We start from the raw sequence: 18,909 nt of genomic DNA, 5'->3' as shown, positions 1-18,909 counted from the left end.
ATAATTTGCTTGTTAAAACCAACGATTGTGGAAAAAGGCTCATTTTGTAAGGCACAAAGAACATTATTGAGTGGAAAAACACTGAGTGACTTTGTGGACTCATGATCAGTTATACTCACCATGTGAAAACTAAAGCGACTTATAACGGCAAGGGCGTGTATGTATGTGTGTGTGTGTGTAACATTCCACCCATTCCCCGGCACGATGATAAATTTTATCAACAAAGGAGCGGCACTCGTGTACTTTGACACCGTGTTTTGTTTGAGCTAAAGGTGTCTCCCTCCGTACGATCTCTCGCACAATAAAACGCCACCCATCGCGACTTGAATCCATTTTATTGCGCGCTACATTGTGAGGGGGGGGAAACAAAAAACGATAAAATGCCTTGTGGACTGGTGCAATCTTCGGGACACGGTTGCTTCTTCTACTTTTTGCTGGCGGTCTTCATGTGTAGTGCATAGCATTGCTCGCACGCAATGGACAGTCCCACCACTAGGGACACAAACTCCTCAAAGTCTACTTGGCCATCCTTGTTGGTGTCCAGGTCCTTCATGATCTTGTCCACGGCAGCGGGGTCCTTCTGGCTCTGCAAATGAAAACGTTCCAATCAGCTCCAGTCCAAGTGGAATTTGTCACGGGCCAAATTGTAGCTTCCTTCAAGGGCTTCGTCGGTTTTTACCCCTGTAAAGAGGCACTCACCTTTAAAAAGTTGGAGAGCTCGTTCTCCATCAGTTCTCGGAGCTCCCGCCGGCTGAGGGTGCCGTCCTGCGAAGCGTAGCGGTGGAACACCACGATGAGGGACTCCATGGCGGTCTCCAGTTGAGAAGGCATCTTGGCTGGGCTTTTCACTGAGGGAGGGGACCCATGCATTTGGAATTTGAGATCATTACGGTGCAATCAGAAACAGTCAAGTTGTGCTAAATTTCAACAATTTGGGGCACGTACTTACTTAGCGATTGTTATTAGTCATACGTATGTAGCTAGGGAATAGTTGGCGTACAATTAGCTCAGCCGGGCCGCCATTTACAATAAACGAAATAGCTTTTCAACTCAAAAGCTTTCGATGCTTTCACATGCTCTATCCTGGCTAATCGGTGTGGTGACTTTTCAATCACCCTGTTACTCAAATTATCCGTGTTGTAATTTAGTGACATGCGCAATGACGAATTATGGGCTGCGTCCCAGCGAAGGGTTAAGCAAGCGCTGGGAAAGAAAAAGGCAGGCCTTAAGATGACTAAACTGTCTGCAACTCACAGTAGTAATGAGTGGAAAATCTATTTTTCCCCTCTTAGTGTTGGACAGTCATATAAAAAAAATAATGCGTTAACACTTTTACTTTAAAAAGGGACAAATCCACAAAAAAGATATTCACTAGGTAATGCCACACCTACTTATTGAAAAACAAGTCTAGAACTGCTGCATTACAGCAAAAACATTAACATAATGTTCAATTTCTTTCCATTTTGTTTACTGCATTACTCCCTATAGACTCACTTTTACCTGTAGTCACAATTGACGAACTTAACACAGCATTTAAGATGCAGGCTATGTGATAAAATCATGAAAGAAAGGTTGAAATTCTTACCCTTCCAAGGGATCGAGGAATGCAAAATCGGTCGTCCCGAAGTCCAGAGGCGGTTTTTATAGGCAGACTCCTCCCTGGTCCAGCGCCCTGGGTGTGTGTTGGCGTGTGTGCGCAAAAGTCAGCCAAGCCACCGCAAGATTTGCGAGAAGGGGTGTAAATAAACTTTACACTGGAGGTTAAAGGGAGTGCTAGGATCTTGATGACTTGTACTGTCCGCGCGGAGGGTGATTCAGCAATGTGCACAATGAAAGGTCACTCGGTCATTGATCCGCCGGGTCAGCAAATCCATTAAAAATGTGTTAAACCTGTATCGGTAGCACAGAACACTCATAAAATCGTTTATATTTCATGTAAACTAGTGAAATCAGCCGCATAGAAACACTGAAGTACACTAGTAGCATGTTTTGTTGAGGGTAAATTCTTGGTGGAGTTTGTCTCCATCTGTTGGTCAAATCGGCAATGACAACCAAAGACAAAATTCCTTTTCTGAATATTAAAAAAAACGCAGTTACAGAGAAAAATGCGAATGCTAGTAAAAATAAAGCGCAAATTAATAGCAATAATACAAACCTAATTGAAATAAATCACTCTATAAGCAATTGGTTCCTAGATTGTGAGTGGGCGTGGCTAGCCGTGGACGCTCGTTTTACGTTCAAGATCGCCCACCCTGCATCATATTTTAGGAAAGATGTAGACTCCGAGTAAAAATACCAAGGATAACGTCACCAGGAAAGCGGTGCGTGCGCGATGGTAGATTAACGTCAGATTTAATTTGAAAATGTTGTCAACAAGCTGTTAGAAGATGGACATGATGGATTTTAAGGCAGTCACGTCGAATATGGACGCTCTGGTCCGCATCAGCGTGAGTAAACGTGCACTCTATTTACCCACTTTAGCCATTTTAGCTAAATGTGCAATATTTTAGGGCTATTTTAAACCGATGTACACCATTTTGATGCCAATTTGTGGGCCTTTTCAATACTCATCTTAAATGGAAAAAAAAGATGAAGGGTGATAGAAAAGCTGCAGTATTTTTTGTGTGAAAAAATATAAATATTGCATTTAATTGTTTTTATACATCCAAATAACAAGGGAAATGTCTCTTCATTTGACGCCATTTATCAATTTTAAAGCAAAATGGCTGCAGCCCGCACGTCGAGAAATCACCGTCTCCGAGGGATGCTCGTTGCCATGGCGACGGCGGGCTGGATGCTGCGTCAACCGCGGTTAAGAGAGGCTGAAATAAATAATACAACGCTTCTGTCGCGATCACATAACGGTCGGCTAATGTCCTTTATGTTGAGATTTTAGTAAATATACGTAGATATAATACTAATCGGGATATCCTCGCCCCTCCCCCTCGCTCCTCCTTGCCCCTCCCCTCGGTGAAGCCGTTGCATCAAACGTGCGTGCGCGTCCGTGAAGCGTCATGGCGCCAAGGTTCCTGCAGCCAAAGGTAAGGACGCGCTCAAGCGGCGTTCGCTTCCTATGCTTAAAATGTCACGCCAGTATCGACGATGGATCGATTTTACCGGCAACGGGAAATAAAGAAACCGCCGTGACATTGGGGGTGATGAGCACGCAGCTCGGTTTTATGACTAGCTGCGGCCTGCCTGCGTCCAAATGTGCTGACCTACGTCATCGACGTCAAATTTTTGATTTAAACTCCCAATGTCAGCCACTGTGACAGGCCGTCTTATTCGCGCTTTTTGGTCCTGATGTTGCCCTTGAAAATGTCCTACGTGGCCGCGACTCTATTGAATCTCACGTTGAATGAAATGGCCACGTCTTTTAATTGGAGCTAATGGAGAGAATTTGATGGAATGGCCGCCATCGATGAGGTCAACGTGTAGGAATCCATCTGAAATGGGAATGCCTTGGGATGACATAGGATGCTCTTAGGGTTTAATTTGATAGTTGGCACGGGAAAAGCTAGGTGCTGAGTTGCTGACTAACCGGATCGATAATGTAGTAATGTTACAGTGCTGGCTCGATAAGGTCCCATTTATTTTGCCAGCGTGTCATTTCCATGCATTTAAAATGGCCTGTTTGCGGTTTGGTATATCTTCTAGCACAAGGGTGTCAGACTCGGGTTGGTTCGCGGGCCGCGTTAACGTCAACTCGATTTCATTTTAGATATAATATTTAGAATTTTTTTTATACATGGATTAAAAGAACTGGATTAAAAGCCCTGAATATTCAGTTTTTTATAGATCTAAAACAATGTTTATTTTAGCTTTTTTAAAATATATTTTTAGATTTTACAAAATGATTTTTGAACTAAAAACACAGAAAAAAATGGATTAAAAAATGACAATTATTGATTTAAAAGGGGGAAAAACAGTAAATTTAATATAAATCTATACTCTTGATTTGAATTTGATCCTAAAACAGAAAGTCAGCACACATGATTTACTTTCCCGGGCCACACAAAATGATGCGGAGGCCCAGATTTGGCCCCCGGGCCGCCACTTTGACACAAGTGTTCTAGTACCTCAGACTTTCAATGTGTTTACCTCGCTACACTCACTGACAAAAAAGGCCAGGTCCATAGCGGTGAGTCTATATTAAGCTTGATGGGGCAAATGGAAAGCTTGGCTCTTTTATCAATGATTCATATATCTGTCCTTCATGCATTATTGAAAAGAATGACCTTACTGCACCATTCCACGGATGTCGACTGTCCAATAAAATGGCGAGCGTGATTGTCTTTTGTATGCAGTCCAACATGAAGAGCCTGGAGCAGGAGCTCCATTGCCCCGTGTGCAAGGACATGGTCAAGCAACCCGTGGTGCTGCCGTGCCTCCACAGCGTGTGCCTGATGTGCGTCTGCGAGGTCCTGGTGGCCAGCGGGTACCCGCCGCCGGACCTGCCCGCCGAGCCCAACTCGCCGGCCTCCACGCCCAACGCGCGCTCGCCGCGACAGCCGCGCAGGCCCACGCCCAAAGCCGAGCAGCGGCCCATCGACCGGGTTCTCCGGGCAGGTGAACCCTCCTCTTTTTCTTCTCCTCCTATCGTAGGATCTAATTTTTCTGTCGCATTTAAACCATCTCATGGAGGTCCCCACCCACCCTCTCCGTCCAAGCCCCGTTCGCCGGGGGGCGTGGGGCGACGGCGTAAGGAGGCCCCGCCCCTCTCCATGAAGTTCCCCTGCGTGCCGTGCGGGCGCGACGTGGAACTGGGGGAGAAAGGCCTCGCCGACTGCTTGCGGAACCTCACCTTGGAGCGCATCGTGGAGAGGTCGGTGCCTAAGAACGTCCGTCGTGGCTCTCGTTTGGCGATTAAAAGCTACTTGATAATTTTCTGCTAGCGAGTCAAAGCAAAACAGCATATACGTAGCTCGAAAAAGGAAAAAACAGGTTTTCCCTCAAACCTCCTCGCTCTCGGTCTTTCTATGTATTTGTTGTACCTGTTCTCATATTACAGCGAGTCGAGTTAAGACCACTGCATGGCAAGCTTTGCTAGCAAGTCAACGCAAATTCTGGTTTCAAACTCGTTTTCGATCCATCAAAACAAAACCTAAGAGCAACTCCCCCTTTCTACTTTTGGATTTATCGTACCTGCTCTCTCCTGATCTGAAACGATATCTCTGAAATAACACGCGTTGACAAAAATAAAACGGCTACCCCAATGGCGCGGCGCTACAGATACAGGCACACGGTGAGCCTGGGCAGCGTGGCCGTCCTGTGCCAGTTCTGCAAGCCCCCCCAGACCCTGGAGGCCAGCAAGGGCTGCGGAGACTGCCGGGCCAACTTCTGCAACGAGTGCTTCAAGCTCTACCACCCGTGGGGGACGCCGCGGGCTCAGCACGAGCACATCCTGCCCACCCTCAACTTCAGACCCAAGGCAGGCGCGGCGGCGGACCGACCGATCGAGCGACCAACGCCACGTCCACCCTTTGTCTGATGGCGTCTCCGTCCTCAGGTGCTGACTTGCACGGAGCACGACCAGGAGAAACTGCAGTTCTACTGCAGGTCCTGTCAACGGCTGCTGTGTCCTCTCTGCAAACTACGCCGCGTCCACACGGGACACAAAATCCTACCCGTGGCCCAGGCTTACCAAGCCCTCAAGGTGCTAAAACTCCCCAAATCACCCATTTTTTTATCTGATGAATCATTGGACACATTCATCCATCACGTCAATGAGCATCTCTTGCATTTGATCGCATTTCCAAAAGATTCGGCCTGTCGTGGTCTCATCTCGAGATGGGTTTTATTTTTTGGGGGGGTGCAGGAGAAGATTACAAAGGAGATGAACTACATTCTGGCCAACCAGGACACGGTGCTGTCTCAGATTACACAGCTGGAGAGCGCCATCACGCAGACTGAGGTGATTATTCAAATTCAACATGTTCCACATGGATCAAAAACAATGCAGATTGAGATTTCAAGTAAAACTCAGCTATTTTGATCAAACCCTCTATAGGCCACCCATTGAACTTGTTTTTTTGCCTCAGACGGTGCTCTATTTTGAGCTTGCTGAATGGTTTCTGACCACGTGTCAAACTGGCACGGACAGGGAGGGACGGACAAGTCGGTTTAGCTCATCTCCAGCCACCGTTGGTCTATAAAAGCATCTTATTTTTTTTGTATTATAATATAGAGTTGTACCTCTACTTACGAAATCAATTGGTTCCAAGACTTTTTTCGTAACTTGAAAAATTTGTAAGTAGAGGTGTACTTTATATGTAAATTTTCTCATTCGTTCCACGGTCCCCACACAACTACCTTAAAATTGGTCAAAGTGTCCCAATTTTGTATGAAAGACACATTTTAGATTTACTTTTTGGGGGATTTCGTGACTTGGATCTTTTTTTTATCTCGAGTCACTCATTTGCATATAAAAAGTCATACCTAGAGGCATTCGTAAGTAGAGGTATGACTGTATTTCACTTTTTATGTTTTTACGCGAACTCGGCCGACTTACGTGGAAATCCGGGTGACGTGGTCAGGAACGGAACGCGGTCCTCACTCTGGCGCTCCCAATAGTCGGACGTCGATGGCCGTATTCGGCGGCCAGTTTCCAATGCTGTAAAAAAAAAGGAAAGAAAGATGAGAAAATGGCCGAGTAACCGCTCCGCGAGTATTATTCCCGCCGCAGGTGAACAGCGTGTCGGCCCGCGAGCAGTTGGCCCAGAGCATCAGGGACCTGACGGCGGCGTTGGCCGAGCGCCACGCCTCGCTGACCCAGGCGCTGGAGGCCACGCGCCACAAGCGCGGCGAGGCGCTGGCCGCCCAAGTGGCGGAGAGGCGGAGCTTGATGGAGCACGCCGGCCTGCTGGCCTTCACCCAGGAGCTCCTGAAGGAGACGGACCAGCCCTGCTTCGTGCAGGCCGCTCGCCAGACGCATAACAGGTGCGCCACCGCTTCAAAACCTCGGTAGGGGACGCAAAACCACTCCCCCCAGGGGTTCTTTGGTCGCAGCTCTCGGGCCGAAAATAAATCTAACGAGGGTGAAAGACATGGCCGGTGTGCTAATGGGAGTTTGAAGTATCTGGAATGTTTGAAAATAAGAGAACTTTCCATTCCAGGTTCAGCAAGGCCATCGAAAACCTGCAGCATTTCAGCCTAGCCGCCGAGCCGTCCTTCAGGCACTTCCAGTTGGACGTCTCCAAAGAACTCAAACTGTTGACCGATCTCAATTTCATCCGAGGTAAGGACTAAACAAAACAAAACTATTCGCTGTATTATACTTTTGGAGCAATCATTGGATGTCTAGCTAGCGAGTTCACTTAAAATAAGCTAGGTCGGGCCCAGGAAAGCAGTTAACCCCGCCCCCCCAACAGCTCCTCTGGCCCCAGTCCTGGACACCCAGCACTCCCTGGCCTACGACCAGCTCTACCTGAGCTGGCGCCTGCCGCCGGACTCGGCGGCCGCCTGGAACTACTCCGTGGAGTACCGGCGGCGGGGGGTGGTGCCAGGCGGCGCTTCCCGGGGCGGCGGCGGCCGAGGCGGTCTGGCCGCCGCCCGCTGGGGCTGGCAGCGCCTGGACGAGGTGAGCGGCAGCAGCGCCGTCATCGACAGGCTGGAGATGGACAGCGTCTACGTCATGCGGGTGAGGGGCCGCAACAAGGCGGGCTACGGCGACTACAGCGAGGAGGTGTACCTGCACACGCCTCCGGCGCCGGGTGAGCGTCCCCATTTTTTATCAATAATAATAACAATAATCATCAGGTGCGATTTGGAAGAAGAAAAAAATCAATGTGCCGAATTATATCACGGTACCGAAAAAGACACGAATGGAAAAGAAAAATCTAGCTTGAAGCACGGCAGCTGTGACTTTTAAGTTAGCATAACATCAAACAAATGGATTCATATGGAGGGAATTGCGTGGATGTGGTGAGCGGATGACACGCGTTGCTATTACCAATTGTCTTACATGCATTACTCACGTACGCTGCAGGCCAACAGTTTGTAATTCATTCTCTGTCTCTTCACCACTCCATCCTTTTTCCACCATTCGCACTTGCCACTTCCTGTACTTCCTTCCTTCTTCTCTCTCTCTTTCTCTCTCACTCCGGTGTGATATATTCCCATTTCACAGCTTGCCATCCTCTTCAGCGCTCCTCCCACGCCGCCACCACGCCTCCACGCTTCCCGTGGAACGTAAGGATTCATTCCCACCCGTCATACGGCCAACCCCTTCCTCGCTATCTTTGCCGCCATTTCTCGCATCTCCTGCCTTTCCACCTTTTGCACCATCTCCGTGGCAACGAGGTTTGCAGTTCCTTAAGACTTGAGGCTCCCCAATCCTCGCGGATTCCACTTTTCCCAAATCGGGGGTTCCTCGTGAGGCTGCTGTTTATTTTTGTGCCCTTCCTGCTATCGCATACGATCCTTCTGTCAATTGATGTACTGTACTGGATTCTTCTCCCTGATTGGTCCGTATGATGAATGACCTTTTGCTTTTCTGACGGTGGTCCCTTGAATTTCTAGTCTCGCTTCCAGATTCACGTCTGATTTGGACAAATTCTCGAGTAAGAGTTGATTTGAAAGCAATTGACGTCCTGTTCGTTGAAACATTACAATTTTTGTTCTCTGAGCAAAAGTTTGGACACCCTGCTCGTGCAGAAAGAGGAAGTAGAAAGCCACCAAAGTAGAGTTGAACTTCAAGGAACGAACCACCACTAAGATCCCTAAGCGCAAGTCTAGTTTGGCTACGCCCCCCCCACCCCGATTCTTCCCACCTTTCCCTTGACTTGCTCTTGCTGTCCCGGTTCAACCTTCCAGTGCTCAACTTCTACTTGGACTCTCGCTGGGGTCTCCACGCCGACCGTCTGGTGGTGAGCAAGGAGCAGAGGGCGGCGCGCAGCGTGCCGGGCCTTTCCCTGCTGCGGGCCGCCGACCACGCGCTCACTTCCTGTCCCCTGACCTCCGACCTCTTGGTCGGAGACGTGGCCATCACCCAGGGGAGACACTACTGGGCCTGCTCGGTGGAGCCCGGTTCTTATCTGGTCAAGGTGCGGCGTTTGGTCGGGGGGTTCCACTCTTTAACTCTTCTGGTCCCTGGTCAAAATCCGTCGTCTTTCCAGGTCGGCGTTGGTCTGGAGTCCAAACTTCAGGAGTGGTTTCATTTGCCAGAAGACATGGCCAGTCCCCGGTGAGTACTTAGCAGCGGGAATCCAGACCATCCACATGCAAACAGATCGCGTTATCAAAGGTACTGGTTGAAGGATATGTCAATAGTAGCTAGCAGGCTCCCTGATCTGATCATTGCATTTTTTGTAAAAAGTGGAATTGGGTTCAAAAGTACTGGGTTTTTGAAAAGTGCTGATTCATCTCCGTTTGGACGCATTATCGTATTGGTTTGTCAATCGCCGATGACTTAAGGTTACCGTATTTTCCGGTCGCATATGCAGTTTTTCCCCCTCTAATCAGCCTGTTATGTTTTTTTTTTTCCTAAGTTATAGTTATTTGAAAAACTATACGTAAGCAGATGCTATTGTTACTCCAGAAAAGTGTGACTTTAGCGAAATTAGCAAAAGTGACGGACCACCCCCGCAGATACGACCCGGACAGCGGCCACGACAGCGGGGCGGAGGACGGCGTGGACTCGGCGCCCCCGTTCTGCTTCCTGACCATGGGCATGGGGAAGCTCTACCTACCCCAGCACAACGGGCCACGCTCGGACCCCAACGGCAACAACGGTCCGTCTTCGGGCCTGACCTACCCGCTGCCCCCCCGACTGGGCGTCTGCCTGGACTTCGAGAAAGGCCGCGTGGCCTTCCACGACGCCCACTCCCTGCGCCCCCTGTGGGAAGGTCACGTGGACTGCTCGGGCCCGGTGTGCCCGGCCTTCTGTTTCATCGGCGGCGGGGCCCTGCAGCTGCAGGAGCTGGTGGCCAATCGAGCGGCCGATCAGACCCCCGTGCGGAGGGTGACCATTCAGCATCGCTCCAATTTGAACCACCACTGACGGCCATCGGCCACCTTCGCGACTTCGACGTTTAGAGCCTTTCTACCGCAACAGATATGCAATGTCATCCATTTTCTCCCCTTTTTTATTTGCGAAAAATCATGGCAGCCAACGAGAAAGACTTAAAGAGACACGGAAAGTCCCCAATTCTAGTCCCAAGCGGCCATTTCATTTCTGTTAAGCTACGTATTAAATCCCATGTATTTATAAAGCTAACATCGCTACAGCACCATCCCATGCGTTTCGTGCCCTCGAGTGTCCAGTTAGCGTGCTTTATGTAAGTAAACCTAGATTTAAAGGCATCAATAACATGGCTCAGATGGCAGGTTATTGTTGTAATGTGGTCAATTAGTGGTAGAGAGGAAGGAGCAGGCAATAGACGGCTACGAAAAGCTGCCATTATACACTTCAGGACGCGGCTAATCACTAGTTTGGACGCTTCTGTTTGTACCTTCTGTAACTTAAACACATGATTAGTCTCGTGTGTGCGTGTGTGTCAGTTAACATATGCCAACAGTCAATGAAAAGTTGTTTGCCACCACTTTTGATTGATTTAAATCTTGCTTGATTGTAATGTTAGCGAGCAACCTTTAAACACAACTTCAAAACAGATTCTTTTTTGGAGTTATTTTGTCATCCAAATGATTCCGAATGATACAGTGGTGCCTTGAGGTCGACTTCAATTTGCTGTCTTGGCTAACTTAAAAATAACTTTCAACTCCCTCTATAAAAATAGCCACATTTCTGCTTCGCTTTTGGCTTTAAGAGTGCTCGCATCAAAGTGTCGATTTATTCACTCGGGGAATAAACAAAAGATGGTCGAACCAAGAGTGGGGTGCTTAATATGCAAACTAGCTAACAATGACTAAAATGCCGATTAACCGATGACTCACTCCCACGTTTACATAGAAAACGCGAGGGTGCATTATTACGCCGGTCCGCTAGAGGGCAGCAGAGGAACAGCGACCTCACTGCCAGCGAGCTAGCATCACGTCTTAACAGATGGAAACAGTTTGTCGGACAAACAACACTTCCATAAATTGTTACAGATTCGGCAAAGTGCTATTTAAAACCTTAGAAATGGAATGTGCATACATATTTATGATGGAATATTTCTGAGTGCGCAATGGGAAGGAAAATACTGCGTGTGTATAGATTGACACTTTGTAATATAGTAATGGTACAATAAACAATCTCATTATGAAAAATTATAATGCCAACGATAATAGCGTAGTGTCTTTGACTTTTCTGTAACAGTATTTGTATTATCAGTTATTAGTAGTTAATCATCTAATGAGAACATATTTCCTTTTCTTTTTCCTCCATTTATTAGTTAATTGTAGCGTTAGTAGTCATTATATTCTTAGTTTTCTTAAGTTAGCTTTTTTTAAATAAAAAAATCGGTTTATTGTATTTTGTTAAGATATGAAAGATTAAAATCGTTATCATCAGAAAAGCTAGAGTGAGTTTGGCAATATAATAATGAAATCCAAGTTTCCAATGCTTGTGTGGGCAGGAGTCCCTCCACCTGTTGGCATATTATTGTTTCAAACAATGGTCTTTTTCATAAAAACTTGTCCCTGTTCCAAAAAACAGAAATAATAACAGTGGTGGAATGTCACTTCTCTACGCTTGCCAAGTCAAACGGGCTGCGAACCATCTGCTTTTGATGGAGGAGCCATTACATGTGTAGGTGTTTAGCATTCCTCATGTAAATGTAATGTAAATCCCAAACGCCAGCATTTGCTGTTTATGAGCTTTGATATACGTACGAAGAAAGAAAAATCACATGCGTTTTTAATGAAGAGAAATGGTGAAACGAGGGGGTCTGCTTTTTTTTCTTTTCTTTCTGAGGGCCGCTTTGAAAAAAATCAAAGGATGCTTGAAATCTCTCTTATTTCATTTTGCAAGTGGATCGGATTCAAGAAAAAAAAGGCTATTTTTATATGCTTGGGAGTCAAGATGGACTGGACGTCCAGCACCGTCAATGGCAGCCATTGAGTCAATAGATTTAAGAAAATCTGGGTGTTGATTTATGTATTATTACCGACGAGGACGTTTCCGTAGGAATGTTGGGAAAACGAACAAAATCCGCGAACGGACGCGTGGATTTCAATTTAGCGTTTTGCCCGAAAGTGGCCAATTTTGGCCAATATAAGAAGATTTATTTGGATTTGGAAAGATAATTCCGCTTGGAAATATAGCACGCCGCGGCGTGCTATATTATATTATAATTATTATCGCTTCGGGCTAATCTGGATGGAGGTCTGACTGACTAGGATGTCGCGTTCCTTACTTTTCTTGGCGTACGTTTCGGAGCTCGGCGGTTTACGCTAAGCTAAGCTAAGCTAAAAGAGCGAAGCGCCTCGGGTTTCGTGGAGCGCCAGAATGGAATGAGAAAATATTGGTTTAAGGTGCAGGAATGTCAACATGGCCGCCTTATCCTCCAAAATCCACGACCGGGAAGGAAGTTAAAAGTATTTTGGAGGGCTTAACCGCGCGGGTGTTTCTTTAAAGCTAGGATAACGTGACTTATTGTTTCCAGAAGAGCGCAGAAGCTTCCTGGTTCTTTGCGACGAGAGCAGGTGATTCGGGTGGTCGCGTTAATATTCCAGATGCGGGTCAAGTCAGTCTTGGGGGGAAAAAAGCGTCCGGTCGGACGGGAATGTCGACGGGGGGTCCGTAAAGCGAGCGCTTCCTGACCAGCTGCGTGTACATCATAGCACCCCCGCGATAGCTGCTTATACTTAAACGTGCGAGGGGTGTCAAAAAACAACAACAAAATTCACTTATGTAAAGGAAATTTCTAGAATTCTACTCCGTGTTTTACATTGATTGGAAATAACAAGGCTGTTAAAGGGATACAATCTAGGCTGTATTTAAGCTTCTTGTGCGGGCCATATTCAATGATTACATTACATTTTCTGGCTGTCGCTACTTAATAATTGACGGCAAAATTCAAATTTGTCATCAATTTGAATTACTGTGACTCTTGAGCGCTTTTGAAAATAAATGAATTCACCTAAAATTTTAAAAATGATCACATTGTTCACACTTCATGCATCAAATATGATATGTTTGGATTGTAGGGTTAATAGATTATTTGAATATTGAATATTAATGTTTTTTTTTTTTAAATCTCAGTGAAAGCTGGGTTATTTTTTGGTGTGCTTTATTTTGGTGTATTTGGAATTCCTTAATGAAGCATGCGGATTTTCCTGACTTTACGACCTTTTCAAAGTTTTTCATCTTCAGCACGTTGATCCATATTTCAAGTCAGGCCACCCTGGCGTTCTTTGCACCTTCCAGATGCTCAACAATTGAAGGGGTGAAAGGCCCCCAGCCGAGGGGGGGGGGCTCGCTTTTCAACCAGGGTCAAGTAGAGTTAAGGAGCGCTTGGGGAAGGCGGGGGGCCAGGGAGCGAGGGGAGGGGGGGTCACAATCTGTCCAGTGTCTCAAAAAAGAGCCAACAGAGGAGCGGCGGTCTCATCAACCTTATTTCTCGTGGAGGAGCCAATCAGCTTTGAGGGAATTACCAGACGTCATCCTCCAATCCGTGACCTTTTTGCAATTTCCCCAAAATGGCGGAAGGGCTTGTCACACTGTCTAAGTCAGGGGTCGGGAACCTTTTTGATGGAAAGAGCACTAAACAATTCATATTTTTTAAATGTTAATTCTTGAGAGCCATGCACATACATGAAAATGTGCGCCTTTTTAAGTCACTTCACCACTTTTAAGGTACAACAAGTCACTGAATTCTTTTGACAACATTGTTATGTTGTTGCTAATCAATGAGTATCAATGAGAATATCCATACAGAAGAGTGTAATGAAAAAAAAATATGATAGTGGAGGTAGTGTCAATGCTATGATACCTACGTAACGCTCCTATTCCTGCGCTTTCTCACCCGCAGTTTCCATAGTTTACCTCACTGGTTAGCATAGAGCCATATGCACCCATCAAAAGAGCCATATGTGGCTCCCGAGCCATAGGTTCCCTACCCCTGGTCTAAGTGCTTATAGCCTTTTTTTTTTTTACAGATGAAAATGGACGCAGGACTCGATCCGATTCCGTCAACTGGTTCCTCCGCCATTGAAACGAGGTTCGATCCGGTCTAGACGAGACAAATCGATAGCGTTCAGGCGGGAGGGACGGTCGACGCGTCCGCTGTCCAACGCCAAAGGGCGCCGAGGACAGATAAGAGGGGACGTCGGAGGAGAGGGCGAGGCGGGCGAGGTCGACCATTGTCTCTGGCTTTGACGTCGTGGTCTCGGCGGAGGGAAGGCGGCGTGAAGATAATGCGGAACAGCGTCCCGTAAAGGTCAGGAGGACGCCTGATGGGATTCATTAGGACGGCGTGGAGGACGGGGGCCGTGGGGTGGTTATTCCTGGAAGCAGGGGAGAGTCCAAAACAGGTGGGTGGGTCTTCGCCCGTGGGGCCCGACGGTCACACTTGACCTGGCTTTGACCTTGGGGCAAAGTTTTCTCAGAGGAACCAGTCTGTTTTAAAGGGCCGGTCCGTCAGCTGCTTCCCGGAAAGTTTCCTGGTGACGCTCAAAATAGGAAGTTGGGTGTAAACGCAATGTTGCTCTTTTGATTGGGCGATGTGTCGTCAAGTGGAATCATTAGAAGGCCAGGAGGATCCAGCTGGGAGGGATTCTGTCAATCTCAGTTGATTTCGGATTCTTCTGGGGTCGCTTGAAAAGTTGTTTTAAATTCATTTTAGAGAACTAGGAGAACATTCAAAATATATATTTACCAATTGAAATATTGACATTTTCAGTAGGATCTACATTGGGTGAATGGAATTGAAGCGTGCATGGACATAGTGATTTTGAATTTTGACAACTTGTCGGACGACGCCACGAATGAGGAAATAGAAGCTTCCTGTTTTGGAGTCCAAAGTCTTCCCTTATCTTTCATTGCATCTTTTCAAGTTTTGACTTTGTGGGAGCTGGAAACCAAATCTGGCAATGCACATTTTGTCTGGAACCTTGGACGTCTTTGATATTGACACAGCCACTGAAACGGAGTCCAGGCTGTGTTTTGGTTGCAAGTGGGGGGGGTGACAAATGGCCTCTCTCCTTCTCCTGCCATGGAACATAACACATTTGACGCTCATCTACTCCAAAGCTTCCTTTCTTGAACTCGTCGCCCGTCCAATCCATTTCCGATGGGACGTCAAAGTCACCTCTCAAGTGAGCGTTCTTGCCACGTAACTTTCCTTTTGTTTGGCCAAATTTCAGAAGCAGCTCAGCATCTTTCTGTGCGATCCAGTTAGGTTCATTCTTGTCTATATCCATTTCAGGTAGCCCAGGGAAGAAAATTCCCTTAATTTCACGGAATGCATTTTCTGGTGACACCCGGAAAACCTACAAAATTGGCGTTAGAATTTTTTTTTCTTCCTCCTTTGTCCCTCCTGGACCCTAAAACTGGTCCCGGCCCCCCCGGTGAGGCCGAAGGTGTCAGCCCGGTGATGGAGATCAAATGTGGATGAGGAACAGCTGGATTTAATGCACCATTGAAAAGGTCACTCCTTGTCCAAGCTGCACCTGCAAAGTCCTCAACTAATCCGCAACACATCACTCCTCCATTCCGTTTTCTTTCTTCACCTCCGTGCTTATTTTTTTCAGGCCCACCCGGCCCTCCATCTTGGACGTCTTCACGTCCGGCGTCTCCTTTTCGGCCGCCGAATGGCTCTTTCGTTGTCCTTTTCCGTCAGCCGGAACGCCGGACGAGGACGACGGGCTGGCGGCGTAAACGGGGACGCATGGTTGAAAGGCCACCTGTGGTCTAATTCTATAGCGTTCCGTGGACCAAATGATAAACAGATGGGGGGAAATATGGGAATATTTTATGAGGGATGGAAAGGAATGGGGGAGTCTTTAGGTCGTGGGGCATTCACGATACTGTTACTAGTCTAGGAACCGGTCATTTAATTCGATTTAAAACTAAATAGAATTTTATTTGACAAATATATTGTGCAGTAAGTACCAAGAATAAAGCACACTGAATATATAAATGAGTGATACTTTTGGAGGACCACTCGAGGGCGCATATGTACTTGTACTGTATTTTTTAAATTAGTATCACTTTTTTTTTAACTTCATTTTGTATAGTTGTTTTCATTCATTTTCACTCTCGCGTTAAACTTCAAGAAAGAAATCACTAAATCTGACCTACAAAAAAAAAATCTCCATTGACAGGCCCATTAAGAAAATAGTACTATATTGATGGACGTTATTTTTTGACAAAAAGCTTCGCTTTAAATCTTATTTTTTAAATTAGTATTAATGAAACTGTTTTAACTGTAGTGAATATTATTAGTAAAAAAAAACTACTGGCACACATTGACATTACACCAAAAACAAATAGTCATTAGCTGCCATTAACTCTCCCCCAAAATATCTATTGGCGATGATCATATTTCCCAAAAAACATCCCATTAAATCTTTTTGAGTCATTCAAATACAAGAATCAAATCTTCAAAACATTAACATTCCAACACGACCTCAACAAAAGGACACTTTTCATATTTCTTGGCAAAACGTCAATGCTTTTGACCAAAAGGTTCTCCTGGAATAAATGAAAATTTCTCAACCAGAATCAAAGCACAGCCACTCAATTGAGTATCTTTTTAAGAAAAAATGCACTTGTTGTTGCACAATGTTTTCCCTTAACAAAAATGAAAAAAAACATACATGACCCTCTAATCATCCACATTCACACATGACATTTATAACAATCTCCCAGCTTGCATCACCTTGCATTATGGTTATCACCATCAATTTGTAACGGTTATTCCAGCTATTAAACAACACGTTTGTATAATTAGCGAGCCCATTCCAGTCACGATAAATGCTTCGCTAATGGACACCAATGTTGCCGACAAGCTGAAAAAACAAGATCGCAACCAGCTGCGCTACTGTGTCACGTTCAGGGACCCCGCCGTCCCCCCCACTAATAACACCAGGGCAGACGAACCGTAAACATTAGCACCCTAACGATAATGTTCCACGCTCCCTCAGGACTCGCCATCATTTCTTCCTATCGGCCATGTTTACATGTGGCCCCCCAACCCCAGCACCTGGACCACCATTAACCCCCACAAAGGCGCCGCTAAGATCTGATTGGTCCACTGCTGATGGACCCCCTAATGGAAATGTTGCTGTTTTTCCTAATGGTTTAAGCGAGTGAGGAAGCCATTTGCTAAAAGCTTTTTCATTTTAAAAACCATGTTCAAAGCAGATGGAATGAGCACTCATTGTAATTAAGCGCATTTAAACATCATAAATCATATTAGAAAGTGAAATAGGCTGATAAATAGCAACAAGAAAAAAACTATATAAAATGAATTTCTTACATCTTGGTGCAAGTGTAGTCTAATTAATGCCAAATTGGGAAGCATTAGTGATTTATGGCAACGATTAATGATACTCTAACAAATATGGATACATCTTTGACTAATGAGTGCAGAGTGAGAGACAAAATATGAATGCCATTAAAGTGTATGGTAATATGCATCACAATGATGGCTAGTAATGTTGTAGTTGGGATGCACGGGACAGAAAAAGGATGTATGCATGTAATTAAATACATAATTGCACAGAAGGTATATAAATAATATAATAGCATATTCTGGCAGAATATATTATTGTCATTCACCCTACTAATCGCAGCCATAAGTGCCCATATTTTAAAAAGCATGCCTTTGAGCTTCAGAAAACAACGTGACGTCAATCTTATGCCGCGTGGATTGTCCCACTACATTACCCAAGAAGCATCGCTGTCTTCTGACGTCATATTCACACGCCAAACAGGGGGTACGTATATTTCGAAGCATCGTCTTAGTTATCATTATAAAAATCAAGATAATTGTGAACAATTTAAATCAAAAAGACAGTTTTATATTATTTTAGTAGTCCGATATAGATGGGTACATTTGGCGGAGACGTTTTACTGTCATTGTTTGGTTATCGAGCAGCAAGTTCCGTAGCCAGGCTAAAGCTAAGCTAATCGTACATTCCCATACAAATGTGTTCATATTTTCAGGTTACTTACATGTCCTGGTGTCAGCATGACCAAACTTTTGGAGTGGCTGTGCGGGGTCTCGGTGGTCCTGGCCGCCTGGGCGCTGGTCGCCTTCGACCCGTTGGAGCTGAAGGTGCCGCATCCGTACCGAGAAGTGGCCTGGCCCATGCCGCTCTACCTGCTGGTGTCGTTCGGCTGCTACTCCCTCTTCACGGTGGGCTACCGGGTCGCCACCTTTAACGACTGCCAGGAGGCAGCGGAGGAACTTCAGGCACAGATCAAGGAGGCCAAAAAGGACTTGAGAAGGAAAGGCTTGAAGATGTAGAACTTTCGGACCCCCCTAACAAAAAGTGACTGAACTGGACAGGAGTCGACGTCTACAAAATGGCAGCCAATTAAGGACAGCTGTGTAAATGTTTGGACAACAATGTATAGTTGAGGAGATAAGTCCAAGTCCAAAATACCTTCCAGATATAGTAAATTGATATTTTTAGTGTATCATTATTAGTTATAGCAGGTCACAACTATAAAAATGGTCTTTCTCAGACTATCTTGTTCACATTCCTGGTGTTTAGTTTTTATTCAAAAATATTTTTGATGCAAGCATTGCTATGGAAATCTTTTTAACTTCTTTATAAGCAGGTGAAAGGTGTAAATAGTAGGGAGAGTACAAGACTATTTTTTAGTTATGTATTGCCCATCAATAAAAAAATGTTGTCATTGCAAAGCTGGAATGGATTGATTTCCACCACGTGTCATTTTATAGCCAACAAATGTCCAAAGGATGTAAAAATATGAACAATAGTTTGACTAAAATAAGGACTCAATTTACAAATATGACTCTTACAGCGTGATCTGAACCCAAAGACAGGAATCTG

At 45.7% G+C, this 18,909-nt stretch overlaps 2 protein-coding genes across 5 annotated transcripts; one reads left to right on the top strand and one right to left on the bottom strand.

Moving 5' to 3' along the window:
- Positions 1-316: 316 nt before the first annotated feature.
- LOC144066948 (uncharacterized) lies at positions 317-18,411 on the bottom strand. The gene is made up of 5 exons (XM_077590380.1): positions 18,062-18,411; positions 6,512-6,613; positions 1,586-1,672; positions 700-848; positions 317-586 (listed from the first exon to the last, which is right to left on the bottom strand). The coding sequence occupies exons 1-5, from the start codon at positions 18,171-18,173 to the stop codon at positions 425-427; spliced, it is 612 nt and encodes a 203-aa protein (XP_077446506.1). The 5' UTR covers positions 18,174-18,411; the 3' UTR covers positions 317-424.
- Positions 2,220-10,824, top strand: trim46b (tripartite motif containing 46b). 4 transcript variants are annotated; one of them, XM_077590363.1, is made up of 12 exons: positions 2,222-2,447; positions 4,308-4,569; positions 4,645-4,825; positions 5,233-5,431; positions 5,510-5,656; positions 5,819-5,914; positions 6,686-6,939; positions 7,116-7,237; positions 7,371-7,712; positions 8,815-9,044; positions 9,117-9,184; positions 9,589-10,824. In XM_077590363.1, exons 1-12 carry the CDS (start codon positions 2,388-2,390, stop codon positions 9,998-10,000), a joined length of 2,373 nt encoding a protein of 790 aa, XP_077446489.1. In that variant the 5' UTR covers positions 2,222-2,387; the 3' UTR covers positions 10,001-10,824. The 4 variants fall into 4 exon arrangements, with proteins under 4 accessions (XP_077446491.1, XP_077446492.1, XP_077446489.1 ...); XM_077590364.1 differs by lacking the exon at positions 2,222-2,447 and adding an exon at positions 2,801-3,041; XM_077590365.1 differs by lacking the exons at positions 9,117-9,184; positions 9,589-10,824 and adding an exon at positions 8,129-8,301 and having other exon boundaries at positions 2,220-2,447; positions 8,815-9,016.
- Positions 18,412-18,909: the final 498 nt, after the last annotated feature.

This window comes from Stigmatopora argus, chromosome 21, assembly GCF_051989625.1.
Source record: "Stigmatopora argus isolate UIUO_Sarg chromosome 21, RoL_Sarg_1.0, whole genome shotgun sequence".
NCBI classification, from domain to species: domain Eukaryota; kingdom Metazoa; phylum Chordata; class Actinopteri; order Syngnathiformes; family Syngnathidae; genus Stigmatopora; species Stigmatopora argus.
Note: the sequence above shows the minus strand (reverse complement) of the source record. Positions and strands in the feature narration are given on the sequence as shown.